The sequence below is a fragment of the Trachinotus anak genome, unplaced genomic scaffold, assembly GCF_046630095.1.
Source record: "Trachinotus anak isolate AG129_WGS33_773 ecotype Australia unplaced genomic scaffold, CSIRO_AGI_Tana_v1 ptg000005l, whole genome shotgun sequence".
In the NCBI taxonomy this organism is placed as follows: Eukaryota; Metazoa; Chordata; class Actinopteri; order Carangiformes; family Carangidae; genus Trachinotus; species Trachinotus anak.
The window spans coordinates 25,180,342-25,194,518 of NW_027273856.1; the positions used below are offsets into that span (position 1 = coordinate 25,180,342).

General features: G+C 41.8%; 1 protein-coding gene across 7 annotated transcripts in view; it reads right to left on the reverse strand.

The window, feature by feature from the left end:
* Positions 1–14,177, reverse strand: part of wasf1 (WASP family member 1) — a 52,719-nt gene that overhangs the window by 17,384 nt on the left and 21,158 nt on the right. For all 7 annotated transcript variants that reach the window (XM_071479296.1, XM_071479293.1, XM_071479297.1 and 4 more), the window contains exons 2-4: positions 13,515–13,669; positions 12,069–12,203; positions 2,060–2,213 (exon numbers count right to left, since the gene is read on the reverse strand). In XM_071479296.1, coding sequence (XP_071335397.1) covers positions 2,060–2,213; positions 12,069–12,203; positions 13,515–13,647 — 422 coding nt within the window. In that variant the 5' untranslated portion in view covers positions 13,648–13,669. The remainder of the gene's footprint in view (positions 1–2,059; positions 2,214–12,068; positions 12,204–13,514; positions 13,670–14,177) is intronic.

The window sequence follows — 14,177 nt, forward strand, 5'->3', positions numbered from 1 at the left end:
ATCCCAGGGAGCCTCTTGCTGTGCTGTGCTGTGCTGTGCTGTGCTGTGCTGTGCTGTGCTGTGCTGTGCTGTGCTGTGCTGTGCTGTGCTGTAAGGAGAGGAGAGGAGAGGAGAGGAGAGGAGAGGAGAGATAGCAGAAAAGAGAGGAATGGGGAGAACAAAATGAGAAGAGTAGAGAGTAAAAGCAAAAGAAGGCGTGGGGACATAAGATGGGGAGAGAATGACTGGCAAGGCAACCGAAAAGATCAAAGTACAGTATTTTAAATTATGAATCATAAGGATGAAATCACCACCCATAATAATCCCAATCAGCCCTTCACTGCTGATGAACAAATCAGCTCGGGGATCAGAACTGCATGAAGAGGAAACTCAAATTTATTCACTCATTGATGAAGAAACAGCAAAATGGGCAGAATATGTAACATTATGACATTTTTTCCCTTTTCTTTTTTAATCCAGTGATGATTTGCTACGTTTTTTCTTCTTCTTCTAACTGTCTCTGGTATAATATTAATTATATTAGAATTAATAATGAATTCGGAACATTTGAGTGACAGAAAATTAACTGAAACAATTGTGATAATCTATTAATTGTTGCAAAATTGTCAAAAAAAATATCTGCTTCTGCTTTTCTCAACTGTGAAGATTTTATACTTATCTTTGTCTTAATAATAGTAAATTGAAATGAGCATCTTCTGTGACATTTAATAGGCCAAATTAAGACAATAGTTCCTGGTTAATTGATAGTAATTTTAAAATTGCAGCCTTAGTGTTATATGTGCACACTATTCTTTCTCTAATGGACAACACTAGAGAAAGTATCTATAATAGATATCTAATCCACACTACTGGACCATGTGCTAAAGGACACTAAGTTGTTACTGGAGGAATGTTGAGAGCAAATCCAACCAGCCTACAAACTGACCTTTAGGCTAGCTATGTAAATTTTTTATGTCTAATTCAACCATCAGCATTAATCCTCCTTGTCTAAATAAACGCTAAATGTGTAGCCAGTACAAAACAGGGCACTTAGAGTGTTGTCGTGAAATAAATTCAGTGAGAAAAACACCCACACCCGCCTTTTGCTTGGTTGAGGCTACATCAAGACCCAGAGGTTACAAACATGCCCACAACAGATTTAGATACCACAGCCTCCACCTACACCTGTCTCCTTGCAGTGTATGTGTATGTGTCTAAACACACAGAAAATAAAGAGATTGTGTTTGGCCTGAAACCTTCTTCAACTGGCTTGGTCAGGGTGACAGTATGAACCACAGAAGGGTCATGTAAGATGCTGGAGGTGGGGGGGGGGTGAGAAAAGAAGTGAGAGAGCAGCAGGGTGAGAAAGCAGAGAAATAAAAAGGGAGGGAGTGCTGGCCAGCAGTGCTTTTTATGGATTATTCATCTTCTGATGACTGCTTCTATCGCTCTGCTCGCCCGGCTCAACCTCAAGAGCCAAGAGAGATGCCTGGTGTGAAAGAGGCACAAGTCTGCCTGTTATAGTATACCAACACATCTTGGTAATCTCAGAGATGCATTACGGAGGCTCAAGCAGACAGTCACACATGCAAACCACATCAGGCATTAAGCCACATACTTTAAACTCTACATTGAGTCAAACTTCCAAACTCAGGGCATCTTTTCTATTGTCTCTGTGTGGTGTCGCATTGCCAGCGTCACTGCTGTGATCGATAAAAGCTTTTATATTGGCAGATAGAAATAAAGAAGAGGTCAAATAACAGCCGGAATTCAGTGGGGAGCAATCATTCTTTCCTTGTGTGTATCAAAAACATACTAATGTATTCACTTTTCCCATTCGCCTGATTAGGGGTGGAAACAGACTAATATATGTGAGGGTTGGTGTAGTTAGCATCATGCTGGTGTCAGAAAAAGGGCTGCTATTCAGGGGATACTCGCACTTGTCAGTGACATGAGGTTTTCCTTTTAAAAATATTATAATGTAATTGTAACATACAATAAAGATTTTTTTTACCACTACACCAATGAGCATGGTTCTGAAGTTCTGCTCAGTAACTAAAAGTTAGTGACTGGATCAGACCTGTAGGGCGTGAGGATGTTGAGGGGAGGCGGCTGCTCGCAGGTCTGGAAGGTCTCCTGCAGTGGGATGGGCAGTGACGTGCGGTCGAACAGCTGCTGGTCCTGAATAGTGGAACTCCTGAAAGCCTTTCTCATGGTAATGTCCTGAAGAGACACTGAGGGAGGGAGGGAAGGATGGAGAGGGTGGGGAGGACAGAGGGGAGGATGAAAAGTTATTTTCATTTCATCAGGTTCCCTTAGCAATATGTGATGCATGTACAGTATGTGTGCAAGGTGTGTGATGGATACACAGGAAGAAAATTGTTGCTCCCTGGTCATACGTTCCCTTGGCTCACATACATACAAACACATCCACCCACAGACTCTCTGTTTCTCTGGTGTCTCTGATAAAGGCAATAATTAGCATTTGACTCCATCTCATCATATCGCAATCAAAATCGACATTGACATCATCACTCAAACAGTTGCAATCATCATTACGGAGCACTAAACCTATTAGAAACCACTAATCACCCTCCCTTGGGCTAACGCTACATTGGTGCCCTAATTGGCTGATTTCAATTTGCCCCAAAGCAAACCAACACATGACAGCTGAGCTAAGCTAAGCAAAGTTAGGCGTGACTAAGGTCATCTGTCAGAGGCTGTGGGACTAATTGTCCTTCTTTCACACAGGAGCAGCTGACATTTTTGGAGGGCAGAGGAAAAACAGAGGGAAATCGATGCTGCGCGGCTGAAGCTTTCAGAAAAACAGGTTGCAGAAATGGCTGAGGGGGAAAAGGAAAAACAACCCTCAATCTAGTCTTGGAAAGAAATCCAGAGCGTTGCAACCAGATCTGAATTAAACATGAGGGAGTGACAAATGGATACACTTTACTGCTGCCCAGGGGAAGCCTGGAAACAGTCATGTAGCATACAGAAAAAGTATTGTTATAGTCTTCTGTTATTAGCTTTTCAAACACACACAAAACAATATGACACCACAGAATACAACACTTACCTATAACCTACAGGAAGCACTGTAAATCTCTTTTAAACCATGCAAAGAAAAAAACATTTGCCTTCATGAAACAAAGAAACAAACAAAGTTTTTTTACTGTATAAAAAGCCCAGAAAGGACCATATACAGCTATCTGATCCTCTACATTGCAGCAGCACAGCTAGATAATGACTTCCACAAACTCTCCGTTGGGGGGTGGGGGGTGGAGGTGGAGGGGCAACCACCTGAGGCACTGAAGTATCATCATTAACAAACACTATCAGGGAGCCAAGGTTTGGTAAGTAACACTCTGGGAGAGAGAGAGAAGGACAGAGAATGCAAGAGGGAGACAATAAAACTGCATGGACACAACAGAGGTAGGGAAATGGAAACAAGGGACAGACAGAGACAGAGAGAAGAGGCTCTAATAATAAAACAAAGAGTAAGAGCTGACATTAAAGAGACATTCACAAGAAATGCAGACAAGTAAAATAGCAAAAAGAGGAAGGGAATCTGAAGAGCAGAGGGAGAGACGGCTAAAGAGACGATAAAACTAACCTGGAAACATGCAAATAAAGAGGAAGGAGCGGTGCAGACGTGCACAAGAGAGACAGTGAAAACACATAAAAACATGTAGTACGACTTCTCTGAGAGAAACACACAGGCATGAGCGAGATATCCCATGAGAAGTGCCGTAACCCGAGCAGAGCCAGAGGGAGGATTTGGCTTCACAGACAACACAAGGGGGAAATTCTGGCAGCCATTTAGACACACACATACACACATAGTGTGAATACAGCATATTGTTCTATTTTAAACAGAAATAACCACAAGAGGAAACTAAGGGTGGTTGCTCTGTTGTCTTGTGTGCTCCTGCCTCTATGATTCATGAAAATCTATAGAGCACATTTTAAAAGGTGCTACATAGTGTTTTTAAACATGACTTTAGGTCCATGTTAACTTCGACTGTGACTCTGATTGGCAGCATCATCTCACACCTCTCATATTGATAGCATTCATCAATATCAGCTCTACATTTTCTATTCGGCCCTGGGATTTAGGGCTGTAGAGTTATAAATATTTGCCCACAGTACTCTTCAACTGCATTGTTCCATTTGGATTTTTTTTTCTTCTCACTCAACTAAAACTGACATTTCACTGGATTTTTTCACTCATCGTCCATCGTGAGAAGCTGTGACAGCTTTATCTCCGTCCTCCTGTTTTACACCGGTGGACAATCCCCCCTTTGGGCCACAAGGCGACACAGGAGATTTCAAACCTGGCTGTTTGTAATATAAAATGTAGTGAACAGTGCTGGTAGAAACAGCCTTCAGTCACAGCCTCCCTTGTTTTCATTTATTTAGTGTTGAGGAATTAGGCAGGTTACTCACAGTAATACTAAGAAACATGGAGACAACGCAAACTACAAAAATAAGACCCAAGTTGTAATAAACTGGAATTATCCTTTAGGAACTACCTCGTGTCCATATCAGGGAGTGCCACAGGACAAACCTCAGTTCCTATATCAGTGGCATGAGAGGTGACTAATGAACAGAAGGGCGAAAATCAAAGTCATAGCCACAGTTGCATAACAATTACATTGTCCACAGTGATCTGAGAGCAGGGGGGAGTCAGGGATAAGCAGGAGTAATGGTGAGATCTAAAAAGTTGAAGAAGTAAAAGAAGATATGGGAAATGAGATGTGAACTTTAAAGTGATGCTTTTTTTTGATGGTTTGTGTGATCCTGTAGGGCATTTCACTCTCTACCTTGCCCCCTTGCCTTGCCACAGGGAGGTCAGAGTCAAGGTCAGGATAAACTACAGGAAAGTGGTGTCCTACTCTACTTACAAATTACACAGAATACAGCCTCAGAATAGATTGCTATAGACACATAACACCATACTGGGGCCAGAAGTAGCCACTGGCCAAGTGGTGCGTGTCAATTTTTGTGTTGCCCAGCTGTATGTTGAACAAGAGCATAGTGCCCTGCTGCCCCATTGCATTTAGGGAGAGCAGAGGGCTGTCAGATGGTGTGACAAGTACGTGCAAAAGTGACAAACAAGAGAGAGGCAGTGCACAAGTGTGTGTCAGGATGTATTTGATGCAGAGTGAGGCGACTCTAAACCTCTGCCAAGCAACACTCAGCGCTGAGAGAGGCACACTGCACTAATCAATGCGGGCAGAAACACAGAAGGCGCACAAACACACACAAACACACACACAGACACAGAGTGGATCAGTCAAACACACACAGATGGATATCTTAACATGATGTTCTACATCCTAATTACAAAATGTCATTTATTCAGCTGAGCTACCAATTACACCCATTTAGTGGAGACATTTAGCTAATGAGAAAAATGTGAGAGTACGTGTTTGTGAGAGAATGAGTGAGTTAGTGAGGCAATGTGGGCGTGTGTGTGCGTGTGTGTGTGTGTGTGTGTGTGTGTGTGTCAGGTCGAGCAGCACCAGGTGCAGCAGCAGCAGCAGCAGCCTCTGATCTCAGACTGTGAAGCTCCTTATCAGTAAGCGGATGGTGGATAGTTTATCTCTCTCTCTCTCGCTCATATCTTTCTCTCAGACAGATAGCATCTCGCAAAAACACCCTCAACCAAAGGTGAGGAAGGTCTTGTCACTCACAGGCACCCACAGCCCCGTCTCCTTCAGCTCCCCTCAAAGTTTTCAGGAAAACGGTTTTCCCTCTTTTCATCCCCTCGCTCATAAAGATGCAGACCTACACCCTGAAGATAAAAAAAGGCACGGGCCGAGCTGTCTTTTAGCATGCAGACATGGCTCTTTCTCCTGTTGTACTTCAATGCAAATGTTGCCCTATATTTCCCCTCCTGCACACTTCTCCCTGCAGCCCTGATTTGCCCTTACCTCTCCCTGACTAAGGTTTTGCTTCTTCTCTTTCCGACCCTCCTTTCTTTAGCTTAAAAGCTTGTTTATTGTTTGTCCTCTGTAGAATGCATTAATTAATTAAGCCAACTATCTAAAATTATTTTTGGGGCATTGGATTCATATTCACAATTGTGTGAATGAGTCATAGTGTCTAGACACTTTTGAAGTGTCATAACCACGGCATACATTTTATCATTTTCCCATCTCCCTTTGTTTGCCAAATGGTGACACAGGCCAGAAAGACACATCTGATCATGTGCGTAAAGGAGTGGGTGACGTGGATAAAATCCTCTATTGATGTTAATATATTCTGTGACATGGCCAATTGTTTGTTACAGTGGTAGGAAGGTTTTGAGAAAGGATTTAGAAATAAATTATGAAACTTTTTTTTGAGACACTTTTCAAGATTATCATGAGCAGCTTTAAACAGATTGTAAGATTCACTTGTCAAATTCATACCAACACGCTGTATTCTCACTCTCAGCCAGACACACACACCATCACACTTAAGTTGGCAGTGTTAACACACTCATGTACAATACATCTGCCCTATTGTGTTTATGCTGCTACTGTTTTATCAAGTCATTTGTTTGGATGTTTTAAATTTGATTTAAAAGCCTAATCAGGAACAGAGGCTACAAATTAGCTTCAGATAGAAGAACTATATACATTAGACCACAAGTTAATACTTGTGACATAACATAACAACATATTTTGACTTACTAAAGGGGGAGAAAGAAATGGACACAAGGAAAAAAATTCATCACAATTGGGTGTTGGGTATTGATGTTTTTTTAGGGCATGGGCAGAAAGCAGGTGGAGTGGGTTAGGGGGTGGGGGAGGGCCAGAGTGGGTTGGTACCATCCTCCATTGGGAGAGGCTTTGGTTTGTTTGTTTTGTTAGAGTCCAGTGATACGGGATGCATGTATTTCTTTGTTTAATGTTTTTAGTAATCATGCAGGGTAAGATCATTTGAATTGATTTAAAAGAATGAGAAGAAAGACTAAGAGAGATGAAGAGGGAGATGAAGAAAAGTATGTATCAAGACCCAGGAAAAATAAGAGTCAAGGAGAGTTAACAAGCAATAAAAGATAAAAACTAAAGAAAACAGCAACTGTTGGGAAGAGAAGAACAAGAAGAAACCTCTTATGGAGCAGAAAGACACCAGAGAGACCCAGAAGGACTAATAGAAAAGGAAGGACACAGAGAGAGACTATGAAGTACATAAAGAAACAGTTGGAGCCCAGAGGGACTCAGGGTGGCTTTGTGGCCTTCCATAATGGCCTGCAGCCAGTGCTGTGATATAACGGTGCCATTAAATAGGGGATACAGGCCATTAGTTTGGCTGGCTAGAGTGATAGGGGAAAGAGAGCCTGACAGCACACAAATAGCATCCACACAAGATAGAGGGGGAGCAGAGATCAATCAGAAAGATGAGAGAGGGCTGGGGAGGACAACAAAGACAGAGGAGGTGTTTTTTTGGGGGGGCGGGGGGCAGTTAGCGGTCAGGAGAGGAGGGGAGGAGGACAAGGAGAAGGGGAGAGGAGGCCTAAAGGGCCAAGTAAGGAACAATACCCTTTAAATGCTTCAGGGTCAGTGGGGTGTGGGCAAGGTCAGGTGAGTGTGTGTATGAGAACGAACGTGCATAAATTCATGTGGTAAAGCACTTCTGACCTCAGCCACTGCGCCACCAATGACAGTGCATTACATCACTCTGGCCCTCTCTCCATCTCACATCTCTGTGACCTTCAGCTAAACATCGTTCATGTCGGCCACCAGCTCACATTCTGGGCCCTTCTGCTGTAGGCTGGTAAAACATGATTCACTTTAGTGTGTCTTCCAACACATTCTTTTAATCCTGTCAAGCTACTATTGTGTTGCATCTGTGGAGGTGGCCAAACAGAGCTGTGACTGTAGAGAGCTTGCATGAGATTCCAAGACAATGGACAGATTTTTATATCCAGCACTGAAGTCACGATTGCCATTAATCACCACACAGTCTGAACTGTGAAGGGAAGATTACACTTAGCTCCTGAGTGTAAAAACACCTGTGTACCTGTCCCTTAGACATATAAATAATACAGGAAACAGACCTTGTCCAATATATATGTTAACTTAATATCTGCCTAAGTTGATTATGTATAGTGCTGGAAATCTCAGGGATGTTTGTCATATACTGTTACCATTACTTCCTCATTACATCAGCAACTACCTGGTGTCTAGTCCCTCTGCAAGGTCCCTCACCTCGCACAGTGGGAAGAAAAAGTATGAATGAACCCTCTGTAATAGCAATTTTTTTGGTGAAATTATCATAAAATGTTATGTGATCTTCATCTAAGTCACAAGTATGGACAAATACAATGTGCTTAAGATAATATCATCGTAATTTCATCTCTATATATTGTTAGGATGTCTGGTGTGAGAGGCTCATTCCACAGCATCTCTACTGGGCTCTGAATGGGCCACTCATTTTCTTTGTTTAAAGTCAGTCTGTAGTCGATTTACTTTTATATTTAGGGTCATTGTCCTGCTGCATCACCCAACTTCTATTACGTTTTAATCTGGCAGACAGCCACAGAGACATCATCCTGTAAGATACCTTTAAATTGTCTATGGCAGTCTGTTCATTGCGGGGGACTGATTTCCTCCCAATGATGTTGAGCTGTCCAGGCACAGAGGCAACAAAGTCCCAAAACATGATGCTCCCTCCCCTGTACTTCACTTTTGGGATGATGTTTTCATGTTGGTATGCAGTGCCCTTTTCCCAGTAGCATTATGGAGTGTCAGGCTGCTCTTTGGCAAACTGTAGGGCCGCAGTGATGTTTTATTGGAGGGCAGCAGCTTTCTCTGTGGCGTCCTGCTCCATGGAACCATGCACCATGATTTGCACATGGAAGACTCATGAACAGAACCAGCTCCAACGATTTCTTTAAGCCCTTAGCTGTTACTCTGGGATTTTTTTTTTTTTTTTGTTACCTCACTGAGTATTCTGCGTTGTGCCTTTAGGAGTCATCTTAGCTAGACACCCACCTCTCATGAGAGTAGCCAAAGAACTAGCTTGTCTCCATTTATAGACAGTAACTGTGGACTGATGAGTATCTAAACTCTTTAAGATGACTCATTCAGTAAGGACAAGAACAATACCATGATTTGTCTTTTATCAGTTAAAATTGATTCATGAAAATGTGTTCATACTTGTAACTTACATGAAGATCTCACCATATTTTGAGACAATTTTTTTACATAATGCAGGTGATTTTGAAGGGTTCACTTACTGTTCACTGCCATTTATATTCAGCTTGATTCATCTCTGCAGCTGCATTTTTTAAATCATAATTTTCAGTGGGCACTGCATGAATTACAGGTAGCCCAATTAAAAAAATCAAAAGGAAAAGTCTCAAGAGATCATGATGAATGAAAACACAGGCAAAGTAAATAGACAAAGACACTCACCGGATGAGAGACACTTTAATGGATATTACAGCCTTGGTGAAAAACTGTTCATCAAAGGTGTTTATACTGCAGGGCTGTTGTAATAATATTACATTATATAATAAGGGGGCTCCCTGTGACACTTTTATTGTTATTGTTATGTATATATAGTAATCTCAAAACAATACAGTTAGGGCTCTTTCCTACTCCTTCCTTGCAATCTGCTCTAAATTATACAGTAACAATGACGATGATTGCTGCTTCAGTAAACTGTTCTGTACCAAAACTCTCATCATGGTTCACATTTTTCATGTCCAAATGAATGATGAGTTTCATTTTACGGAAATTAGTCTAACTGGTCACGTCTATATCAAATAAATTCTGTATTCAATAAATTGCAATATGACAAATTTTAAATTGATGCTACAACCATTAATATTTTGATAAGTATCAACAATTATATAAAAATAATGCTGTGATAATTACTTTAATATTCATTTTCACCATCATCTGTCACTATGGAAAAGTTAATATGGGATATAAACCATAATGTAGCTGTCAATCAGAAACCATCTCTGCAGCATTTGCTTCCAAAATGTAACATTTTGATCCAAATTGGATAGAGTGTAAGTTTTAATGGGGTTTCAAAGGGCTTCAAAGAAGCTTGTGAGGACAGTATCTGTAATATTCTTATTTTGTCCTCAACCTTTCTGGTGCATCCTACCCAACCCCCATCCTCCAATCTTGATCCCTCTACAGTCCTGATTTATGGTCGGATCCCTGCCTGCACTCATTCCCCTCTCTTTCACGTTCCTCAGGCTGACCACAGATGCACACAGACATTTACGAGGCAAGTCATATGCTTGTGCTAAAAGCGTACACTTTACACAGCTGTGCACAGTGGTGTGCATTTGAGAGTGTGAGGGTAAAGAAAGTGTGAGGGCGGCATTAACAGGAAACAAACCCTTAGATTTGTAAACCCCTCGCACAAGAGTCCATCTTTTTGTCACATGCTTGTTTCTCTGTAGCAGGCAACGCACACTGCTACACTACATCGCTATTGTATCATTCAATTTCTCAAATCTTTAATGAATAATGGGCGAGAAAGGAAAAGTGAAGCGGAGTGCGGGTTTTTCCATTTACAGGACAACTTCATTTGGTCATAAATGAGTGCAGAGGAGTTGAACTGAGGGGAAAATCTGCGTAACCTGCAGAGGAGGCCGTTTCAACCTGGCCCAGAAAATTCTGCGGTACAATCCTTTTACACTCCACTGCTTTTGCTGCAGTGCCCTGTATTATGCGCCCATCCCTCTTTCCTTCCATCTTCCATACTGTCCTCCTTTCCCTCCGACTCCACCCCCCCCACACCACCACACACTTCAATTGCAACTGAGCTGATCCTTATCCACTGTCTCTCAAGCAAATACTTAAGGCTAAAACGGGAAATTCACTCTTATTTATGGAGGGAGATAAAGCACCACATGCCCACACCCCCTACACACACACACACACACACAGAATCAATCAAACACTCAAACATGTATAGAAACAAGTCGCCTTTTGCAAACACAATAAAAAGACTGGCTTTGTTTGTACTTGGGTACTTCCCAAAGTTCATAAATGTGTATCTAATGGGATAAATGTTAATATCTTATACTCTGCACAGTAGGTTGTGAGCCTTGTGTTAAAATGAAAGAGCATGTCACTGTGTGTTTGACCTTCAACCTCTGCAGGATAATATGGACTCACTTAGCAGAGGACTTCCACAATTAGATCACACACAATTATTCAATTAGCACGGCTCCAGTATAGACAGGGTGAGGAGGAAGAGTGGAGAGAGGAGGGTAGAGTGCTGGAGAGGAGGAAGAGGAAGCAGGAAATGAGATGAGAGGTAGTACAAAAAAAAGGTGCAAAGCAATTCAGAGGATGAATGTAGTGGAGATTTTATCACGGGGGGGGGGGGGGTTAGGATGAACAATCTGTGAGTAATCTGCGCCTGCAACGATCAGTTCTCGGCTGTGTTAAAAACAGAAACCAATTATTCTCTAAAAACTAAGAAACAATTCACTGCCTTGTAAAAAGGTGCCAAAGCCTGTGCTTGCATGCATAAAAGCAGTGACGACAGCCCAGTGAGCATTTTACTGTCTCTGTGTCAGTGACAAGGAAGCAGTTAGAGTAGCGTTGTGCAAAGCCGTAAACACATTGCTGGCCCACAGAAAATCGATATGGTGCCTTGGAGCATGGTATTTAACTGCTGTGATTCTCCCTCTTTTTACTTTACACCTACTGCACTCTCCTCTAGCCACGCCACCCTGTCATCCTGCCTTCCCTCTCTCAGGATAACCTGGCTCTACCTGACAGTCTCACCGATTATCGCTTTCCTTTTACTTATTGCTCAGCACAGATACAGCCTCTTCATAGATCTAATTCCGTCACACAAAGAAAAGGCCTTTAGTGGGGAAATGAGGATCCAGGAAAATTGAAACTCTCAATATGAACCCCACCACCCCCCCTACACACACACACACACACACACACACACAATTTGGTGCCCAGACAGACGAAACTGGAGAGTTTAAAGTGTGGTTGGGGGAAAAAGTTTACAAGAAAAAGGGAAAGAGTGAGTATGTAAAGAGTGAGTGTGTATAAGTGTGTGTGTGTGTGTGTGTGTGGTGTGTGCAGTTATGTTACAGCACTCACATTCCTCCTCTTTGGGGTCCAGCTGTGTGACACTGATGGAGAGGCGGTCCACACGCTCTTGCAGGGAGTTGACCCGGAAAGAGAAGGAGTGCGCCTCGTTGAACAGCTCTCCAAACAGGTCTTCTGCATATTTACCTGAACACGCATACACAAAAACAAAAACTGGTAAACAACACACTATTATTTTACGCTTATGAAGTACTCAACTACAATATTTTACAAAGTGTTAAATAAATGCAGCAATAAATGGTCTAAAATAGATAACTAATGCTCACTCTCTTCCACAGGCTGTAGCTCTTGGTTATGTTTCACATCAACTGACTCTGGGGACATACCTACTCTATAACACCTAAATCCTTATGTTTAAAAAAGGAAAACTGAAAATCTTTGTCATACACAACTACAGCAATTACAAGTGATGATCTTCTTCCATGTCGAGAAACAGTTTTAAAAATGCGTAATTACTGATATTGAGAGTTGTGTTGTGTCAGTTGTTACTGTAAATCCCCTGGGACGCTGTTGTTGCAGACTGACTGCTCTGATGGAGATGTGAGATATAGAGATGTTTTACCAAAGAAGAGTGTGTGATTCCACAGTTAGAGGAAAAAGAAAGTTAAACAAGGACATTTTACCTCCCTTTTCTGTAACAGTAACTGCAAAACATTTCAAACTGGTTTTGTGATGTGTCGGCATGCGTCACAAATTCTGTCCTGCTAAGTGATTTCATTATCAGCCACCATTTCCTCCATGAACTGAAATAGACCTTTCAGCCTCTATAAATCTGTCAGTGCATTAGCACATGAGTCATGACCATATGGCTCAATATGCACTGTGTTTTCTCACCTTTCCCAACACTTAGCTTTACATGAGAACTGGTGAAATCCACTGCAGCATATGTATAGATTTACTTCATAAATAGTTAAGAATACAAAACTTAAGTACTACACTAATGCTTTCCACTGAAATGTGGATTTCTGTAAATATGTCTCAATCTTCAAATCTGTCAGTAGTTCTATTTCCATGATCTTTAATCATTTAATATTAATATATTAATATTATTTTTTGTGACAAATTTGTATTTCTTTTTTTTTGTCAGTTAATTACTAAATAAAACAACTGGTTCCTAACAAATTTTATTTTCTCTTTGCAAAAATATGCAATCATGAAAACTGATCTTGAGTCCTTAGGACTATAGAGCAGGTTCTAATATTCTAATATTCATATATTCAGATTCCTGCAATGTACTTGATATTTCCGGGAAATGCGCAGAAAAAACATGACAACTGACTGACAGGAAGGCATTAGCTGATGCAGTCCAACAGCTGAATGCTCAGTTATTCGACTTATGGAGAGCCGTGGTGTGTATTTTCAGTATGTGTCCTGTGTGTCCCTATATAAATAATGAGAGAATACATGTGGATCTGTGTGTGTCCTCGTGCTACTGACTGAGGCTGCTGAGCTGGCGGATGACGTTGGCCAAGGAGATGTTAGTCACACACTCCAGCTCATTCTTGATGTTTCTTGGCAGCACCGTGTGGCACAGGTGCCTGGGCTCGATGGTGCGCTTCACCAGCGGCATCCTTCTGCTGCAACACCACTAACTGCAGGAGTCAGATGGAGGAGGACAGAGGAGGGGAAGGGAAAGAGGAAGGAGAAGCAACAGAAGACAAAACTTCATTAGTGCACCAATACTTGTAACAGACCTTGTGATTTTGCTCCTTACTACAACTATGAACCCAGCAGAAGAAACGGAGCAAACACTTGTTTAACTGATTATTATTAACAGAGGCAGACTAAGAAAACCATCAGTATAGGAGAGAGACATGAAAGAAAAAATAAAACATGCTGTGGGTTGGAGGGTAATAGGAGCGTGCAGGGATTGAATACTGTGTGAGGGGGATGGTTAAACGGGATCCTGGAGAAATATAAAATGAAGCAGAGCAGCAGGGAAGAAATGTTTTGACATTGCTAACAGCCATGTTGCCTCATCTGTCTCACTGACTTAGCACTGTCTTTTCCTTTTCATCATTCATAGCCAGGCTAACATACCTCAGCACTTTGTCTGCCCACTCAGCCATGCTAATGGCATTAAGGCTGCAGTGCGGGGCT